Source organism: Polypterus senegalus, chromosome 3 (assembly GCF_016835505.1).
Source record: "Polypterus senegalus isolate Bchr_013 chromosome 3, ASM1683550v1, whole genome shotgun sequence".
Lineage (NCBI taxonomy): Eukaryota > Metazoa > Chordata > Cladistia > Polypteriformes > Polypteridae > Polypterus > Polypterus senegalus.
The window spans coordinates 237,742,287-237,764,480 of record NC_053156.1 but is presented as its reverse complement, the minus strand read 5'-3'; the positions used below and the strand labels follow the sequence as shown (position 1 = coordinate 237,764,480).

Below are 22,194 nucleotides of genomic sequence, written 5' to 3'. Positions count from 1 at the left end.
ACGGGTGCTGGAATAGCTGGAAGACATGGAATATTTCATATGCATGACTGATAGTTGGTGAAGCAGGACAGTAGAACCCTATATAAGCCCAACAATTCAGTTCATCACCTATGACTTTCAATTAAAGACTCTGTGTTTACAGATGTCCTAGTTCCCTGAAGAACACAGTGCTGAAAATACGCTCGTATAGCTATGGGATTATGTGGGGCTTTGGCTATCTGGTGTTTATGTGAAGATGGGCTAATGTGTTTTATTACTGACAATGCGAAAAATATATCAAAGATACTGAAGTAAATGACTTTCCCATACTTAAGTGTTTTGGAAACAAACTGCACCTTGCCATCAGTAAGTGTCGTTAAGGACATCAGAGACACGACTGTAGACCTGCGCAAAGGCTGGAATGGGCTACAAGACCATCAGTAAGAATTTTTGGTGGGAAGGTGACAACTGTTATTGTGATTATTCAGAAATGGAAGAAATATAAAATGACCATTAATCATCCTTGGTCCGGAGCTCCGTGCAAGATCTTGCCTCATGGGGTGAGCCGAAAAACCACCCCAGAGCATAATGTTTCCACCTCTGTGCTTGACTGTGAGTATGGTGTTCTTTGGGTCGTACTCAGCATTTCTCTTCCTCCAAACACGTCAGGGTCGAGTTGATGCCAAGGAGATTTTGGTTTTGTGGACAATTGCACTCCAAGTCCTACATTAAGTTTTGCTACAGTTTGATTCAATTTTTTAAATAAAAAAAACTAGTGTTATAGGTACAGAATAATTTACAGCATTATTTTTATTAAGATTTTGCAGTATGAATTGCTTTTTACACACACGTTTACTTTTTTTGCAATATTAATGTAATTTGTGTTTTAGTAAACATACAGCTAACATTCTCAATTTATCATCTGTTTTGGCAGCTTGTACAAATTGGTGATACTGCATAGTGTCCAGCCTTAATCTCTGATTCATTGCATAATTTATTGCTATCACATCATCATCAATTTTATCGCAATTTTAATCCATATCATGCAGTCTTAGTAAGTTAGGACCATGCTTTGTGTGTAAAGTCTTTATACTGTAACTGAAGTACATCAGAATGCTGACTACTTTTGTTGTCTTTATAAAATTGAAACCACCGTAACTTTTTCAAATTTTATCAGTATTTACTAATATTTGAATAGCTTTCAGACTTTTACATTTTTATTGAACTGAGATATGAACATTGTTGCATTTGTAAATGTAGTAATGTAACAATTCAAGTAGTAATAGTTGGCCTAGCAAAATTTATTTCAAGGTAAGGGTTGGTTTTAGTTGTGTTGTATAAAGATTTTGATTTGCATACATTATAATTTGCTTTTAATGAATTACATGTATTAAACATACATTTATAAATATATTTTCTTAAGTGATTTTTTAAAATATTTTTAGATGCTTAGTTATCTTTATTTTATGTGTGTATGAATGCTATGCTTTTGTTTAACGCCTTAACTTGGTTTAGGTTATATACTTGTTATTGGATATTATGTACTCTTCCCCCAAGAAGATGGAATCTTCTGTGGAGTCTTTTCCTACTGCATTTGCCATCCCTATGGGGCTAGTGAAATTAATACAAGGGTTTTGGCAGCTTGATCACAATGATCATGAGGTATCTGGAAGCTTTTTTTCTATTTAGTAAACTGTTAATGTAGATGTCCAAATTCTAACCATTTTTCTGTTTTGTTTACTAAGGATTCTTTGAATCGTATTTTACATCCCTCCACCTGCAAATCAGTGCTGCCCTGGCAACATGAAAGGATTATTCAGGCCCTAATGTGTCAAGAGGAGTACAAAAAAGCTCTTAGATACATACAGCTTGTTAAGCCGGCAATGTCATCGTGTAGTGAAATAAAACTATACATCACAGTGTTACTGTTTAACAGGTAATTATTATTTGGATGTTGTAATAATTATGTTTTCTTTAAATAAAATAGATTTTAAAAATAACCTAATAAACTCATCCCCCTGATGGAATGAATTTTCCATTTAAAATTAAATACTGTAAATTCTCGCATATAATGCACACTTGTTTACAATGCACATGCTGTTTAGCCCAAAATTTTAAGATTAAAAAGAAATTCATATATAATGTGCAACCTTAACTTTTCAAGATTTTATTAAAATCGCAGTCATTTTTTTAAACAAAATTTAAAAGAACAATTATAATCATTTGTATTTAAATTAGGTAAATAGGTACATTGTTTTTTAGCAACACTTAATAATAAGTAGATAAGTACCAATTTTTTAAATTGCATACTTTTTTTTTTTTTTAATTCTACCTATATTACACATTTAAAAATATGTAACTCTAAATTTGGTATACTAAACTAGAAGAACAGTCGTCATCACTGTTACAGGTGAGAAGCTCATCTATGTACCGTTGTGTCAATGCTGTTGTCATTTATACCATCGTACTAAATATTGCCATCATTATCATCTGATGACACCTGATTATCCTTTAGGAAAACGTTATCCTCACTGCCATCAAGATTATTAGAAATAGAATGTTTGAGGAAACATTGTTGAACTATAGATGTATCTAATTCATTCTAAGCCGCATGCATCCATTTGGCCAGTTTGGAGAGAGTTGGTTGACGCATATGGCCACCAGCAGTAAATATGTAATTACAGTCAATTAACCATGCATTCCATTTATGACAGATAGCATCCTTCATTGGGTTATTGACAGAAAAGTTGTAATAGAAGGATCATGTCGCCTGGAATAATAAGATCCGATTTTATGTTTATAATTTCCTCCTTATAGAAGACATTCCTTGTAAGCGAAGTCAAGCAGCAAGATAAAAGGTTGTTTCCTTCAACACATATTAACCAATCAGTGTTTAATGCTGCATCCAAATGTGTATACCACTTGGAAATTTTATTCCTCTCGGTACAGTTTTTCTCTTAAAAATTATGAAAGGCAGCATCTATCCTCCATCAACAGTGCATGCTAACACAACGTTAAAGTGAGACTTCTCATGTACAGATGTATGTATAGACACAGTTTTAGTACCTATTTTGTCTACAATCCTATCGTAAGGCATATCAAAAGTCAAAGGTGTCTGACAAACAAATGAGTTTTAAGTTTAGATCTGAAAAGTGAAAATGATTCAGTATTCCTAAGCTCAGGTGGTAGTGAGTTCCAAAGCTGGGGAGTAGAGCAACTGAATGTTCTGTTTCCCATAGTGGTAAGACGGATGAAGGGAACATTCAAGTATATGGAGGAAGAGGATCTGAGGGTATGGAAGGGAATGGCAACATGGAGGAGGTCAGACAGATATGGAGGGGCAAGGTTGTGGATATCCTTAAAAGTTAGTAGGAGAATTTTGAATTGAAAATCGGAACTGAACTGGAAGCCAGTGAAGCTGCTGCAAAACGGGAGTGATATGGTGAATAGAGGGGGTTCTAGTAATAATACGGGCAGATGAATTCTGGACCAGTTGAATCTTATAAAGAGATTTGCAAGAAAGACCAAAGAAAAGGGGGAACTGCAATAACCCAAAAGAGAAGTGACAAGGCTATGAACAAGGATAGCAATGGTGTGGGGAGTGAGGAGGGGCGAATACAATTAATGTTACGCAAGTGGAAATATGCAGACCGTGAGATGTTATTGATGTGGTACTGAAAAGATAAAGTACTTTTAAGGATGACACCCAGCCTCTTAACCTATGGAGAAGGGGAAATAGAGGAATTGTCAATAACAAATGAAAAATGATCAGTTTTGCATAATGTTGATTTTGTACCAATGAGGAGAACCTCAGTTTTGTCACTATTTAATTTAAGAAAATTTGAAGAAAACCAGGATTTGATTTCTGCTATGCAATCAGTAAGTGAGGAGGGAGGGAATGAAGCAGTAGGTTTGCTAGTGAGATTGGGGTGGGTGTCATCAGCATAACAGTGGAAGCTAATGTTGTATTTATGAAAGATATTGCAAGGGGGAAGGAGGTAAATAATGAAAAGGAGGGGGCCCTTTATAAGTAGGTCATTAGTAATTTTTATAAGTGTCTTTTCTGTACAGTAGAGGATGAGAATAGTAATTAAACCAGAATCAGCTGCCATAAACTAGACTGGAGCTGTTCATACCGATTATTTTGAGATAAATGAGAATGAAGTTGAATAGCCACAATTTTTTCAAGAATTTTTGAAATGAAGGGTCGATTAGAAATAGGATAAAAATGTCTGAAATTAATTGGATCGGCACCAGTTTTTTTCAGTATTGGGGTTATTGCAGCAGTTTTAAAAGATTAAGGAACAGTACCAGTAGTGAGAGAAGAGTGGATTATAGCAGAGATAAGGGGGACCAGAGTGGGGAGGCAGGCTTTGACTAGAACTGTAGGGAGGGGGTCCAGTTGACAGGTGGATGGCTTAGACTTACAGACAAGATCTGAGATTTCTGAGAAAGTAGGAAGCTGAAAAGTGGAGAATGAGTGAGTTGGTGGGTGAAATTCAAATGAAGTGCTGAAGGGAATCCGTACAGAGAGAGTGACAAATCTTCTGGATTTTTTTCATTAAAAAAAGGACATAAGGGAATTGCAAAATTCAGTTGAGTAAAGGTGAGAAGGTAAAGAATCTGGGGGTTGTGTGATATTGTTAAGTAGTGAAAACAATGACTTGGTCTTCATTGGAAGAAATAATGAGAGTATAATAGATTTAGTTTGGGCAATACAGTCCTTGTAATAAAGTATATGGTTTTTGTACATCTCTTTGTGGACAAAGAGTCCAATTGTGAGCATTATACACAAGATTTTACAGTAGAATAAATGTTATCAAGAAGGTGGTATTCAATTTAGAAGTGTCAAATTTTTAATTAACTTATCTATACTAATAAAAGGCAAAGCACTCACTCACTGACTCATCACTAATTCTCCAACTTCCCATGTAGGTAGAAGGCTGAAATTTGGCAGGCTCATTCCTTACAGCTTACTTACAAAAGTTGGGCAGGTTTCATTTCGAAATTCTACGCCTAATGGTCATAACTGGAAGGTATATTTCTCCATTAACTGTAATAGATTTGAGCTGGAAAGACGTGGGGGGGGCGGAGTTTCGTGTGACATCATCACGCCTCCCATGTAATCACGTGAACTGACTGTCAACGCAGTGTGTACAAAACCAGGAAGACCTCCAAAAAGTGCTTAAGAAAACATGCATTATATAATTGAGAAGGCAGCGAAACAATAAGAAGCGAGCGAGTGACATATACTACCATATTCATGAGTGCTGCTACCTCGGAAAGAAAGCAAGGTGTAAACCTAAACTTTAAATTAAGTTCATCGACAGGCTACCGCTGGCGTTTTCACATGCCCACAGGTAATGCGGGATACAAGTTTAATGAGAGGACGCGGGATATAAGCGAGTTTTGATCACTTTGTAACTAAGTTAAAATTGTAGGTGAAGGGTGTGCTTATGCAAATTCCGAGACTGTGTTTGTGGGGATTGACAGTTAAAGGCGGTGGGGAGTCACGTCATCATCTCCCCTCCCATTCATCTCATTTCGCTCTGAGCTGAGCTCAGCTACGCCGTCTTCGAAGCAACCGTCAGACTGCCACCAAATACTCACAGAAAAATCCACAAGTTAATACACACGCTGTCTCTAGAGTTTCAACACACTGAATCCTCCAGGCACTACTTACAAAAGGTCACATTGACAATCGTGTTACGTTATTTGTAAAATCTTTCCTTTTCTTAGCACAAGCACAGCTGAGAAGCTTCGATGCATGTGCTCCATAACGCGTTAAAAAATAATGCATTTATTCACACTTTGCATTACAAGCAAAGGGGAGCTTTTGTCAATGCATGATTTCCTGGTACACAGATTACATTGATCAGCGCATCCCGATTCATTTTACCCTCGCACCACCTTGGTTTGAGAAGAAGTATGAAAAACTATGAGGTTAACACAGAAAAACAGATCACCAATTCAAGCTTTATGAATAATCGATTAAGCCATCAATAATTGTTTTGGTAAAGCCATCCTCCTTCCATTTTATAATTTTTCCGCCACTAGCCATGATTAAATGAGCGGTAAAAAGTAAGAGCAAAGCGAGGGTGACTTATTTAGGCAGGCATATATATGACAGCAACACTCATGACAATGTCAATCATGTTACGTTATTATTAAAATGTTTCCTTTTCTTTTCATTACTTCTTTAACACACTACTTCTCCGCTCGAGGTGCGGTATATATATATATATATATATATATATATATATATATATATATATATATATATATATATATATATATATATATATATATATATATATATATATATATATATATATATATATATATATATATATATATATATATATATATATATGAATGACCTCCAAAAGCGCTGAGACTTTTGATATCATGAGCGTGTCTGCAAAAGTGGGGTCTCCTGCCCAGCAAAAGTCGAGCAGCCAGCGCGCATGCATAGCTGTGCCGGCCTTTGAGACGCTGACTGCGCTTCTGCCTTAAGTCAAAGTGAGCACTTTTAATTTTTTTCATCCTCCCCCTGCGCTATAGCCCAGACAAGTGCAAACACGGGACCCCTTTTCTACACCACGGCAAAATAATATTAAGGCGATTCACACTTTCTTTTGCACGTATACGATTATGAGGTCCTCAGCTCGGATTCTGAAGACACACACAGAGGAGTGGAGGACTGACAGTGCCATCACAGCCGATTAATGGCGGGGACGTCTCACCAGTCTACACAAGACCCACCGCGACTGTCCCCAAAAGGCGATCATAACGTCAGCGAACACATCTCTCTATACTATATAAAAGAAAAGGCAACTTTCCTTTCTTTACACCTTTTTTCCTTTTATCCCAAACCAAAGCCTTTCTCTCTTAACACTGCAGAGGACACAAAACTAATTTTCTTTAAATGCCTGTAAGGCACATTACCAGAGGCACAAATTTGAACGGTCACATAGAAAATGTAATTTCAATGTACCTGTACTTCTTAAAACGTTAATGTTTTACTGTTTAATAACTTATAGACTATAATTTATTATTTTTCCCTTGCACTCAGTGACCAAACCTATACACACACATATAGACACATACAAACATACACACAAGTATATGTATGTGTATATATATACACACACACACATACATACATACATACATACATACATACATACATACATACATATATAATTTGTGTGTGTGTATGTATGTATGTGTGTGTATATATGATGTAGATAGGTAAGTATGTATGTATGTGTATATATATATATATATATATATATATATATATATGTATGTATATAGATATGTAGATATGAAGATATATATGTGTGTATATATGTATGTATATAGATATGTAGATATGAAGATATGTATGTGTATATATATGTATGTATGTGTGTGTGTGTGTGTGTGTGTGTGTATATATATATGGCAGCAGCAATCCAAGCTGTGAGAAAACAGTAAAAAGGAGGCGTGTCAGACGTCGCGGTACATTTTCTGATGCAGCTACGAAAACAACTTGGCGCTGCCGCCAAATACACAAAACAATTACTTTGACAATCATGTTACATTATTTTTAAAATGTTTCCTTTTCTTTTTCATAACTTCTTTAACACATGACATCGCTGCGAAGCGCGGTATTTTGCTATATATATATATATATATCACAGCGACACTCATAACAGTGACAAAACAATTACATTGACAATCATGTTACGTTATTTTTAAAAATTTTTCCTTTTCTTTTTCATACCTTCTTTAACACACTACTTCTCCGCTGCGAAGCGCGGGTATTCTGCTAGTTAAAGCATATAGCACGTTATAATGCAGGTAGGAATCTGATGCTTGACTGTAAGTATTTACTTAAATTATATAGTTGTGATTGAAAGTTTGTGAACCCTTTAGAATATTCTATATTTCTTCATAAATATGACCTAAAACATCAGCAGATTTTCACTCAAGTCCTAAAAGTAGATAAAGAGAAACCAGTTAAACAAATATACAATAATGTTATACTTGGTCATTTATTTATTAAGGAACATGATTGAATATGAAATATTTGTGAGTGGCAAAAGTATGTGAACTTTTGCTTTCAGTATCTGGTGTGACCCCCCCCTTTGCAGCAAAAACTGCAACTAAGCGTTTCCAGTAACTTTTGATCATTCCTGCACACCGGCTTGGAGGAATTTTAGCCCATTCCTCTGTAAAGAACAGCTTCAACTCTGGGATGTTGGTGAGTTTCCTCACATTAACTGCTGGCTTCAGGTCCTTCCACAACATTTCGATTGGATTAAGGTCAGGAGTTAGACTTGGCCATTCCAAAACATTAACTTTATCCTTCTTTAACCATTCTTTGGTAGAACGACTTGTGTGCTTAGGATCGTTGTCTTGCTGGCTGCATGACCCACCTTCTCTTGAGATTCAGTTCATGGACAGATGTCCTGACATTTTTTATTAGAATTCTCTGATATAATTCAGAATTCATTGTTCCATCAATGAAGGCAAGCTGTCCTGGCCCAGATGCAGCAAAACAGGCCCAAACCATGATACTACCACCACCGTGTTTCACAGATGGGATAAGGTTCTTATGCTGGAATTCAGTGTTTTCCTTTCTCCAAAAATAACGCTTTCCATTTAAACCAAAAAGTTCTATTTTGGTCTCATCCGTCCACAAAACATTCTTCCGTAGCCTTCTGGTCTGTCCATGTGATCTTTAGCAAACTGCAGACGAGCAGCAATTTTTTTTGGAGAGCACTGGCTTTCTCCTTGCAACCCTGCCATGCACACCATTGTTGTTCAGTGTTCTCCTGATGGTGGACTCATGAACATGAACATTAGCCAATGTGAGAGAGGCCTTCAGTTGCTTAGAAGTTACCCTGTGGTCCTTTGTGACCTCGCCAACTATTACACGCCTTGCTCTTGGAGTGATCTTTTTTGGTCGACCACTCCAGGGTAGGGTAACAATGGTCTTGAATTTCCTCCATTTGTACACTGTCTGACTGTGGATTGGTGGAGTCCAAACTCTTTAGACATGGTTTTGTAACCTTTTCCAGCATGATAAGCATCAACAACTGTTTTTCTGAGGTCCTCAGAAATCTCCTTTGTTCGTGCCATGATACACTTCCACAAACATGTGTTGTGAAGAGCAGACTTTGATAGATCCCTGCTCTTTAAATAACACAGGGTGCCCACTCACACCTGATTGTCATCCCATTGATTGAAAACACCTAACTCTAATTTCACCTTCAAACTAACTGCTAATCCTAGATGTTCGCATACTTTTGCCACTCACAAATATGTAATATTTGATCATTTTCCTCAATAAATAAATGACCAAGTAAATTTTTGTCTCATTTGTTTAGCTGGTTTCTCTTTATCTACTTTTAGGACTTGAGTGAAAATCTGATGATGTTTTAGGTCATATTTATGCAGAAATATAGAAAATTCTAAATGGTTCACAAAATTTCAAGCACAACTGGATGACTCATTTTAGATCCCAAAATCATTTACACTTTAGAAGAAGGTGCCCAGTTTCAACAGGAACTTTTAACAGCAGCATAAGAACAATTATAACTGTGATGCATAGATTGTCCATCCGTAGATTAACTATTAGAATTAGTTTTTTCTTTTCAAACGTAATCCTTATAAGTGACTGATATTTTGCTGATTTCATGAGCTGATGTGATCCCCACTGTTTTGATTTGTTGGTTTATGAATTTAAAAAAACGGGGCATGGTGAGAAATGCACAAATGTCAGGTAAGTTTTTAAATTTAGTCGGGACTCGATAAATGGGCCAGGGAGTTTAAGTAAAATGTATGGCTCATAGTCACAAGTGGTGGTGGAAGTAATATTCCATTTAGGCAGGTTTTTGATACTAGATACCCACTACATGTCAAATGATTCATTTATTTTCCATTCTAGTTTATATTTCTTTGCTGATCCATTTCTTTGGAAAGTGTGCTTTGTTTGGTTTTCTTTCACAACTGATTTGTTTGAAAGCATCTTATCAATGTCTTATCCATTTAACTTTCACAAGCTCCATTTAAGCTCATAGAATATCAGTTTCGTTTACCTGCATGATAATTATCCAAAACTCACTGCAGTCTGTAGATGCCACATTAACAGGATTAATATACCTCAACATAATTAAAGCTGTGTGGAATCAATTAGGTAGACATGAGAACGTAAGAAGTTTGGCAGGTGAGAGCAGACCATTCAGTCCATCAATGTTAATATCTCATCCAGATACTATTAAAAGGTTGTCAAGGTGTAATCTTAAATTACATGTCTGAATAGTCCCAGATAAGTACTTGTAAAAAATAATTGTCTTACATGAACTAAGTACAGTGCTAAATTTTAAAAGCAAAAATTGGGTTTTTTTTTTTGTCCAAAAAAGCTAGGCCTTTCTGCAGTTAAAACATCAAGTAGGTACACATTTAATTTTCAGTGGGAAAAGATTTTCCATGGTAAAAATACACACAATTTTGTGAATGTTACCTTGTCTCTGTCAAAGAAATTTTTCACTCCTTAAAGGTATACAAAAGCTTGATTTTTTTGTGTGTGTTTTTGTGATAAATATTGTGTAACTCTGTCTTCAGGTGCATGGTGGAGGCATGGAGATTGCTGCGGCAGCATTCCAGTAGGCCTAATGTGGAAGAGCTTCTGAACCATATGTTTGAAACTTGTCAAGATTTGGGATTAATGGAGATGCTTTTAAAACTGCCATTCACTGTCTCTGAGCAGGTAAAGTAGAGGTTAATTTCAAGAGATATTATAGTCCAAAAAACTTTACCGCAGTGATATCGAATACATCCTTAATGAAGAGTGTATTGTTGATGGACTGTAGAATACCATGTTTGCTTCTTTCTTATCCAGATTTAATGTTCTTTAATTTTTTGCTGTTGCATATGTGACAAACATGAGTGCTGTTTTTTAAACTCTAGAATCTATATATATATATATATATATATATATATATATATATATATATATATACACACACACACATACACAGTGGGGCAAAAAAGTATTTAGTCAGCCACCAATTGTGCAAGGTCTTCCACTTAAAAAGATGAGAGAGGCCTGTAATTTTCATCATAGGTATATCTCAACTATGAGAGACAAAATGAGAAAAAAAAATCCAGAAAATCACATTGTCTGATTTTTGAAGAATTTATTTGCAAATTATGGTGGAAAAAAAGTATTTGGTCAATAACAAAAGTTCATCTCAATACTTTGTTATATAAACTTTGTTGGCAGTGACAGAGGTAAAACGTTTTCTGTAAGTCTTCAAGGTTTTCACACACTGTTGCTGGTATTTTGGCCCATTCCTCCATGCAGATCTCACCTAACGCAGTGATGTTTTGGGGCTGTCGCTGGGCAACAAGGACTTTCAACTCCCTCCAAAGATTTTCTATGGGGTTGAGATCTGGAGACTGGCTAGGCCACTCCAGGACCTTGAAATGCTTCTTATGAAGCCAGTTTTTCGTTACCCGGGCGGTGTGTTCGGGATCATTGTCATGCTGAAAGACCCAGCCACGTTTCATCTTCAATGCCCTTGCTGATGGAAGGAGGTTTTCACTCAAAATCTGACGATACATGGCCCCATTCATTCTTTCCTTTACACGGATCAGTCGTCCTAGTCCCTTTGCAGAAAAACAGCCCCAAAGCATGATGTTTCCACCCCCATGCTTTATAGTAGGTATGGTGTTCTTTGGATGCAACTCAGCATTCTTTCTCCTTCAAAACGACGAGTGGAGTTTTTACCAGAAAGTTTTATTTTGGTTTCATCTGACCATATGACATTCTCCCAGTCCTCTTCTGGATCATCCAAATGCTCTCTAGCAAACTTCAGACGGGCCTGCACATGTACTGGCTTAAGCAGGGGGACACGTCTGGCACTGCAGGATTTGAGTCCCTGGCGGCGTAGTGTGTTACTGATGGTAGCCTTTGTTACTTTGGTCCCAGCTCTCTGCAGGTCATTCACTAGGTCCCCCCGTGTGGTTCTGGGATTTTTGCTCACCGTTCTTGTGATCATTTTGACCCCACGGGGTAAGATCTTGTGTGGAGCCCCAGATCGAGGGAGATTATCAGTGGTCTTGTATGTCTTCCATTTTCTAATAATTGCTCCCACAGTTGATTTCTTCACACAAGGCTGCTTACCTATTGCAGATTCAGTCTTCCCAGCCTGGTGCAGGTCTGCAATTTTGTTTCTGGTGTCCTTTGACAGCTCTTTGGTCTTGGCCATAGTGGAGTTTGGAGTGTGACTGTTTGAGGTTGTGGACAGGTGTCTTTTATATTGCTAACGAGTTCAAACAGGTGCCATTAATACAGGTAACGTGTGGCGGACAGAGGAGCCTCTTACAGAAGAAGTTACAGGTCTGTCAGAGCCAGAAATTTTGCTTGTTTGTAGGTGACCAAATACTTATTTTCCACCATAATTTGCAAATAAATTCTTTAAAAATCAGACAGTGTGATTTTCTGGATTTTTTTTTCTCATTTTGTCTCTCATAGTTGAGGTATACCTATGATGAAAATTACAGGCCTCTCTCATCTTTTTAAGTGGGAGAACTTGCACAATTGGTAGCTGACTAAATACTTTTTGCCCCACTGTATATATTGTTTGCATTCACTTTCTGAGTGATTTCCTTAAGATTAAAAAGTGGTTGTTTTATTGCCTCAACAGTTTTGTTTATTGTGAGGAGCACTGTATACTTTCTACTTATACTACTAGATTGTGGAAAGAAACTACAAATTTTAGTGAGTGTGTTTATGTTAGCATTTTCTGGTAAAAGACTGTATTGTTTTAGTTTAATATGACAATATGTACCATTCTCGAATTTGCAATATAGTTCACATGTTAAAGCTTAGATTTAAAAAAGCCTTTTATATTCTCTTCTTTCTTTGACCTAGTGCAGATCAGTTAAAGCTGAAGATTTGTTTATCATTGAGGCAGTTTGCAACCAAAATGCCTAACTCCACCTTTTCATTCATTTAATCAGCAACCTATTATTGTTCCATATTTTTTTTTATCAATTCTAAAGCATGCCAATAGAATTGAGGCTGCAAAATTTTTCAACATTTATCTTTTGTTGAACCACCCATTTCAAAATTAAAAAGTAAAACATAGCAGAAATTTAGTACCCATTGATATCATTAAGGAAAACATTCATCCATTAATTCAAAAAACACATAGTTGATTTGTTTGCATTTGTACTTTGATAATTTTGTTTCAGAATATAGACTGTTTTGGATATGCTCTTTAAAGAGAATATCTGTGCTTCCACAGTAAAGCAAATTGTGTTTTACAATGCATTTTATCATTCAGACTGATAAAAAAAATGTAAACATGAAAGTACTCTTTTGTACTTTACATAAAAATACGTAAATATTATACAGTTGTTGTGTGTAATAATGTAATATTTACATTTGTTTCCCCAAATGTCTTTTAGGAATGTTTGGAAAAATTCCTGAGAACCAGCGGTGGACAAAATCTTGAAATGCTTATGGTTCATTATCTTCAACGTGCCCATTTTGTGCCTGCTTTGCAGCTTAATCAGACCTTAAAAATGAATTTAATGGTAATTTTTATAGCATCTTTTTGTTATTATTTACAGAAAATGAAAATGTAACAGGCTAAGATAAGTATTTCACTTGTTGTGGTTTTTCTCTTTTTGAGTCAATGGTTTACAGTTTCAGTGAATTATCCATCCTTCTGTCAGATCTGTATATTTCACTTATAATTTTCATGGTCTGGATTATAGTTTATTTGCATTCTCATGTAATGTAGCAGTTTTGAATAGTTAACTGCATGTGTGTAAATTTTACTGTAGTATGACAGAGATCCCCAACTTAAAGAACGTTCCCATGCAAGAAATTCAATGTTGGACCAGTATGGAAAGATTCTACCAAGAGTCCAACGAAGACTTGCCACAGAGAGAGCAAAACCTTACAATCATCCATCAACATTCTTCTGGGAAGGTGAGCTATATCTGATTATTTAAATAGCTGTCATTCGTATATTTATTGGTTGGTAACAGAACATCTACTGTAAAAGTTTTTTAGTTCTTCTGCTAATTTGCTTACTTGTACTACTCATTTTGGGAGTTTTGGAGGAGGTTTATAACTAAATGTGTCATGTTTGTCACATTTTATTAAATGCAAACAAAAATGAGCCAGTTTTAAGTCAGAGTCACATTGATTTCTTGCTGTAGTTTAATGTGTACTTCAAATGTTTATTTCAGCATGAATTTTGTAAAACATTAACCTGAAAAAGCTGCAAAAAGCACATTGGCGGCATTCTTTTGAAAGGACAAATCATAAGGCAGACAAGTTCAGCCATGCCAATGGACGCATTCATTTAAAAAAGACAAATCACAAGGCACTGAAACTCAACCATGCATACATATGTGTCACTTTAATTAATAAGTTATTCTCCCAGCATGTAATGTGAACTGTTGGAGGAATTTAATTTTTTGATTACAGTGCAGGAAAGATTTTGTTTATGAAAATTAATTATGCGCTTATTTTTATTTATTGATTGTTTTGGTCTGACTTTTCAGTACCAAGGCCTAAACCATTATCTACTGTAGCAAAACCAGCAGCTTCAGGGAATATCCTCACAAGAGCAACTTTTATAAATAATGTACTGCTGAAAGTTGGAGAGGTATGGGTTGGAAATGAATTAAAGACGGATTTGTCACCCTTCAAAAGGCAAGTATTATACAAGATGTGGATATGTAATTTTCATATATTGGTTTTTATCCTTATTGCTTTAATTTATATTAAGCCAATCAGTTTGTTATTGCTGTGTACTGAAGACGTTTGTGTGTGAGATCAAAAATTGAATATAAGAAGAGAGATCAGAGTTTCAGCTTTTATTCCTTAGTAATTACATCTAGATATGTTAACATACTGTATAACATAGAACAAAGCACATTTTGCATCAAACCACGCATTTTTTCAAGTAAAAAAGTGTATTGGAACATGACAAGCAACAGGTGTTAATCATTAAGTATTTAAACATTTTTTTAAATTTATTACAAACTAAATATTTTTAATGTATTTGTTATGATTTAAGAGTTGTTATGAAATATGATTGATTATATTTATTAAAACAAATTTTGATCAACAGCACATTAGCCTATAAAGTTCATTTTAGTTTGGTCTGCTACATTTTAGGTGTAATGTTAAGTATACCACCTTATGATACCCAGTGCTTAACTTTTTTTGCTCTTCAGATCAAGGGTTCCTTTTTTCTTAGATGTACCACCCCTAGGATTTGATTTTATTGAAAATGACCAGATAGTTTTTGCACTTGTCTTAATTTTTCTTAAAGTGTACTTAATTTTTCATTATTTTTCAATTCATGAGTAGTAAATACTACTTGATAGTAAATAAAAATTATCCTAAAATTTGCAAATTTTTAACTTATAAAAAGTATACAGTACAGTTAAGAGCTTGAATTTCATGTGTTTAGTTTCTGCTGTGGGTAACAAAAATGGGTGAGTTTAATGGACTTTTTTGGATTTCACTGTAGTGCTTATATGTCATGACATTATTATTGTGCACTGCCCAATTTATCTTAACATGCACATATTCGGCTTATTTACTTACAGATTCTGTTAGAGCTACATTGTTATATGAAAATTTCCAATATAAATAAATGTTGTTTATTAACTGGGTAATAAACCCTGCTTAAACCAAAAAACATCAAATGTTTTTGCCATGTAAATCAGTGAATATCAAAATAATTCAGGATACTGTATTTTCATTTGCTACTTTTATGAGAATATGCTTTTAAGAAAATCACTCTTTCAGGTTTGTAACATGTGCTGTTATGACATTAGCTGGTTATTAATTGTTATGTATGAGTACTGTTAATTGGATAAGTCAAATTAACTCCAATTTCAAATGTCACAAACTCCTGACCGCAAATCCGCTATCTTTGTGAATAAAATGTATTAATAATAGTATTATTGTATCAATCTAAGATTATTATTTCAGAGTTGCCATAGAAGAGCCTTTATCCCATTTTTTTTAAGATGTCTCAAATGGCGTTGCTGTTACTTGTGCCTTTGTCCTAATCCAGAATTTGTCACTGAATATACAGCAATGAATACTCATGATTGGAGGCTGCATCCCATTCTTTTCCATACCAACCAAGTATGCATTTGGTATACTTTCACAACAGTTGGCACATTTTAGTTATTACATAAGTTAAATTTCAGAAACATCACAAACAAATAAATAAAACTGTTTGCTGATTTGATTTCAGTAATTTGGTGTTCTGTATTAACAGTGTTGCTAACTGCACATCCCTATAATTATCAGTTTGTGCTCATTTATTATACATCGGTTGTTAGCTATTTTCCCTCGTGCTTCATAGGTTTATGAGATGAGCCATACAAATCTGTGCTTTGGTTGTTAAAGTCATGAAAAACTTGTAATAATATATAATATGTTTAAAGCAAGTGAGTCATACCCTTCTTTTAACTTCCTAACTTTCCTTAAATAGTCCTCGAATTCCACAACCACCAACCCCTGCCACTCCAACTCGACCAACAGTGGAAATGCCTGATGTATTTGTTGACACTCCTATAGCCAGGACTTCCAAGATGGTGTCAAGGTAAATATTTTTGTGTGACTAAATATTAATCCTATTAAATGTTATATATTCTCAGAATTAAATTAAAGAAACAGTTGTTAAAAGATCCATAAATTTATCTTTAGAAATGTATATTTAAGGCTCACTCTTTATAATCCACTCCACTGTGGTGTAACAAGAAGCTTACTTTTTGATGCAGCATTGAATTTCTTAGGTAAATGAAAAAGGCCAAATATTAAACTTTCAATATGTTGCATCAAAGACTGTTATGTGCATGAAAATTAAGCATTCAACTAGACGTACCCAAACATAAGTAAAAAATTAGTTTCAATGAATCTTAAAGCAAGTATAGACTAAAAAAGCATTAGATCTTTGTTTTTTTAATGTAGTACAAATTTAAAATTTTACTTTCAATGTAGCCTTCTTTCACATAATTCAGCTTAGTTGCACAGTGTGCTGTAACTTAAATATTAATTAAAAAGAAACACGAACTGTGAAAAATAATGCAACATAAAGAAAAATATGCATATGTACAAGGTGGTTTTAATTCCACGTCTTCTGCTCTGATCACAGCTTACCTGCTGAAAATGATTGATCCAATGACAATTTCATTTGCATTACCGTTGAGTTAAAAGAATAGTTCACATGTAGATGTTTGGACAGATATATTTGCCTGATATTTTCTGTGCCCATCTAAAAAATTCTTCATTGTTAATTTTGAAAATTGTCCCTGCTGTAAACAGGTTTTCTTACTTTCACTGTATATTCTAAATGTTCTCATATTAAAAATAATATCTGGAGGAATAATTAACCAATCAAAAATAGTTAATCCTCCTTTTGCTGTAATAAATTCTTGTTTCATTTAGTGTGGTGTTTCTCATCATTGCTTGCTGAAATATTAAGGTTGTACCAGTATTTGTCTGAATATTGAAAGTTTTATTTTTAAGATTTTTTGACATTTAATTGAATTTGTTTTTCCACCAACACCATGTTTTCTGTGTTTTTGAGAACCAAGTAAACGAAAAGTATGATAAACTCACTCTGTTTAGCCTTTCTTTCTCTAGGCATATATTCAGTAGTTGTCACCAAATAGTACCATTTTTATTTCCAGAATTCTTCTAAAGAGTTTGCAGTATTTTAAGAGGGGACTTTAGTTGCAATATATCAATAAGTAATTATTTAGAGTTATTTATTAAAGACAAATTTTAGTGCATTGCAAACAATAACGAACACTATATCTTTTACAGAAAAACAGCTGCATAAAAGTTTAAAGTCCACACAGTTAAATTTAAAACCAGTCTCCTGGAATTGTGAGGAGTACTTTTCTTCTAAATGACAGATATTGTGCTTTGGTAAACCATTCTGTACTTCTTAATAATCGTACTGAAATCAATTACAAAATAATGCAGATTATTTATAGATATATATATATATATATATATATATATATTTATAATATATATATATATAGATATTAGAAATATATATAATAAATAAATACATATACACTTACACTATATATGTGGGTGTGTATGTTGCTGTAAATATTGTTAGTATTTATACAGTTTAATTTTGTGTCCTTCAGAAAAGCATCTTACCATAACTTATCAGTTGTGTTGGCTTGAAACAGCCTTATGCAGTGTACTGATTGGCCAGCAACTAGAGTAAACACTAAAATGTGTCACATTTTAAAATTCTGTTTTGTTCTTTGTGAAAACTAGCAGTAGCAATTATGTTCTGTTTACAAACCTAATCTACACGTGTATCCTATGCAGAGCACAACACTTGTATTTGTGAAAAATAAAATTGTTAATCTATAATAATTCATATATTCAGTGTGCTCTGCTTTGTTCGCCATCTTTATATATTAGCTTCAGAACTATTAGCTTTCACCATTGAAATTACAGCAATGATACTTCTGATAATGAATTGCATCCAAAACTCCTTTCTCCTAGGTTACTTGATTTAGTGGTTCGTCCAACAACTGATGCTTTGCCAGAAGAGCTGAACAGCCTACAGTCCCCACCTAAGGTTGCACCGACACAAAATGCATTTGATTCAGGAATGTCAAGCTCAAGAAAATTCTACCTCAAAAATAATTTATTGGCTTCAGAGTTATCTTTGTTGCAAACACCTCAGGTTGTAAAGGTTAGTGATAAATATTTCACTATAATTTCATTCATTTATTGTCATTTATTTATCTGGTACTTAACATTTGCACCAAGCATTGATTCCTCTTGGAATGTCTATCATAAGAGATTATATGGTGTTAAATGCACCAGGTCAGAAGTCTTCAAGTTTGGCCTAAACCAATTTCTTAACTGTTTCTACAGCAGTAATTAGCTTCTAGTTATTAACCAGGTAGCATTTTAATGCTTCATTTTAGTTAACTCACTTAATTGCTCTTTATTTTCTTAACAAACTTCCATAGATAGATAGATAGATACTTTATCAAGGGGAAATTCGCATAATCCAACAGCAGCATACTGATACAAAAAACAGTATTAAATTAAAGAGTAATAAAAATGCAGGTAAAAACAGACAATAACTTTGAATAATGTTAACGTTTACTCCCCTGGGTGGAATTGAAGAGTCGACTAGTGTGGCGGAGGACCGATCTCCTCAGTCTGTCAGTGGAGCAGGACAGTGACAGCAGTCTGTTGCTGAAGCTGCTCCTCTGCCTGGAGATGATCCTGTTCAGTGGATGCAGTGGATTCTCCATGATTGACAGGAGCCTGCTCAGCGCCCGTCGCTCTGCCACGGATGTTAAACTGTCCAGCTTCATTCCTACAATAGACCCGCCTTCCTCACAAGTTTGTCCAGGTGTGAGGCGTCCTCCTTCTTTATGTTGCCTCCCCAGCACACCACCGCGTAAAAGAGGGCACTCGCCACAACTCTCTGGTAGAGCATCTGTAGCATCTTATTGCAGATGTTGAAGTACGCCAGCCTTCTAAGGAAGTATAGTCGACTCTGACCTTTCTTACACAGAGCATCAGTATTGGCAGTCCAGTCCACATCCAGCTGTACTCCCAGGTATTTATAGGTCTGTACCCTCTGAACACAGTCTCCTCTGATGATCATGGGGTCCATGAGGGGCCTGGGCCTCCTAAAATCCACCCCCAGTTCCTTGGTCTTGCTGGTGTTCAGGTGTAAGTGGTTTGAGTCGCACCATTTAACAAAGTCCTTGAGCAAACGTTTGCACGTGGCAGGACTCTGAGTTGTATTGGAAGTCTGATATATATAGGCTGAAAAGGACCAGAAAGTACAGTCCCCTGTGGCACTCCTGTGTTGCTGACTACAATGTCAGACCTGCAGTTCCCGAGACACACATACTGAGGTCTGTCTGTAATATAGTCCACGGTCCATGCCACCAGGTGTGAATCTATTCCCATCTCTGTCCGCTTGTCCCTAAGTAGCAGAGGTTGGATGGGGGTCACACTCAATTTTATTGAGTGCCAGAAATAACACTTTATATGCCCAAAACAGCCCCGAGTACATCGTCAAGCATCAGCCATAACATTTACTTTAGAAACAAAACAAATACATACATATATGCATGCTCTTCACATGCATAAAAATCTTAAAACTGTTTTCTTTCCTATCAGCTTTTCATTTCTTGGACATTGCTGCAAGCTAAAAAAGCCACCAGGGCTGAAATCGGCATTGAGTGAAAAAATTATGCTATTACTTAGTCAAGTGAGAACTACTTTCCAGACATTTGGTCAGCATTTTTTTTTTTTTTTTTTTATATACTAAATCCTTGTTCCAATATGTTAGTGTTTTCAACAAAAAAATGGCACCTTCTTATGCTGGAAGTTTTTTTTGTTCCCTGAATCCCCCACCACCCCCTTGGTCAAAGGATGACTGCAAAACAGCTAAGCTCTAAAAGAATTTCAACTAATGGCAAATGACGACGCTACCTAAGAGAGCAATAGCCCATTGACACTGTACCCCGTTACAATATCAAATACAAATACGATAGTTGTAATGACTGCTTTTTTAATGACGCTTTTAATGTAGTAGGTTGTACTATAATTTCTGAACAATTTAAAATTCACGCGAACTACATATTATATATAAATTTGCAGTTTGATAACATAAAGGACATAATTAGAGTAGATTCTTCTGTTTTTTGTGAACTGGTAGAAGATCCTTCATGGACTGCTGTTTGGAATCCTCTGACTAACAGTACACATCCAGGGTTAGGTCAGGCCCCCTTCAGTCTTTAAACATCACCAATAGTTGCACATCATGTTTTAATAATTATCAGATTGCTACTTTGATATAATGCATAGTGAAAAACATGTGCAGAAAATATAGTATTAATAAAATGTCAGAAATTAAAGAAAAAAACAATAAAAATTGATACGCTTTTTTCAATTGCCATTGTTTATTATACAGCTTTTTGTACTCCTTATTTTGAGCTAAAATAATGTGAATACTTCCACCTGTTCCATGCTTCATGTAAATGCAGCATTACAAAGCCCCAGAGATTTTTTTTATGTATTTATTTTTTTAATGAAAAAGTAAAAAAAGCAAATTCCTTTTGTAAAGTAATGCATGTATTTTTGCTTCAATAAAAAAGTATTGTGTTACGTTACTCATTAATTTTAAAAGTAATCTGTCTATGTAACATGTGTTACTTTTAATGTTACTGTCCACCCCCCCAATACTAGTAGTAACCATGTATTTCAAAGTTAGCTCTCTCCATCTCTTTTTATAATCCTATAGATCCTGTTACATTTCCACAGGAAGCACAGAGAATGTACTTCATCTTAGACATACAGTGAGGTTTAGAAGATGCTTATTGCTTTCATAACATTTGTTTATATAAACGGGTCATCTCTGATGCTTAGTAGCTATGCTGTCAAAGGGTGTTAAACAGACTATTTCACCTTAGGCAAGAGACTGAACATATATCTGTTCCTGTTTCGCTATACTGGTCAAATTGTGAATTTTGAATTTTTTTGGCTGGAATTACTGATGTTTTTCATTTGTAAAATGTTCCTGGCAGAAATGGAAATTCTGTTCTGTTGTGTGGATAGAGTCAATAGAATGCTATGACATTCAAGTCTTCCAGGACACAATTGTCTTTTTCTTTGCTGCAGTGACCTACCTTAGCACTACATTTATTTCTCTCCAGCAGTCTGGAGTTTGTTTTTTTTTTCTGTCCTCCCTGGCCATCGGACCTTACTCTTATTCTATGTTAATTAGTGTTGTCTTATTCTAATTTTTACTGTCTTTTATTTCTCTTTTCTTCATTGTGTAAAACACTTTAAGCTACATTATTTGTATGAAAATGTGCTATATAAATAAATGTTGTTGTTGTTGTTGTACATTTAATTCTCCATATACAGTGGAACTTTGGGTCACGACCGTAATTCATTCCAAAACTCTGGTCGCAACCCGATTTGGTCGTGACCTGACGTAATTTTCCCCCAGGATTGTATGTAAATACAGTTAATCCGTTCCACACCATACGAACTGTATGTAAATATATTTTTTTAAAGATTTTTAAGCACAAAAATTGTTAATTAGACCATAGAATGTAGTGGAATAGTAAACTAAATGTAAAAACATTGAATAAGAC

At 35.1% G+C, this 22,194-nt stretch overlaps 1 protein-coding gene across 3 annotated transcripts in view; it reads left to right on the top strand.

Annotated features, from left to right (window-relative positions):
- Positions 1-22,194, top strand: part of ahctf1 (AT hook containing transcription factor 1) — a 141,742-nt gene that overhangs the window by 93,712 nt on the left and 25,836 nt on the right. For all 3 annotated transcript variants that reach the window (XM_039748808.1, XM_039748807.1, XM_039748806.1), the window contains exons 20-27: positions 1,495-1,641; positions 1,725-1,915; positions 10,597-10,741; positions 13,450-13,578; positions 13,831-13,978; positions 14,560-14,710; positions 16,515-16,625; positions 18,560-18,752. In XM_039748808.1, coding sequence (XP_039604742.1) covers positions 1,495-1,641; positions 1,725-1,915; positions 10,597-10,741; positions 13,450-13,578; positions 13,831-13,978; positions 14,560-14,710; positions 16,515-16,625; positions 18,560-18,752 — 1,215 coding nt within the window. The remainder of the gene's footprint in view (positions 1-1,494; positions 1,642-1,724; positions 1,916-10,596; positions 10,742-13,449; positions 13,579-13,830; positions 13,979-14,559; positions 14,711-16,514; positions 16,626-18,559; positions 18,753-22,194) is intronic.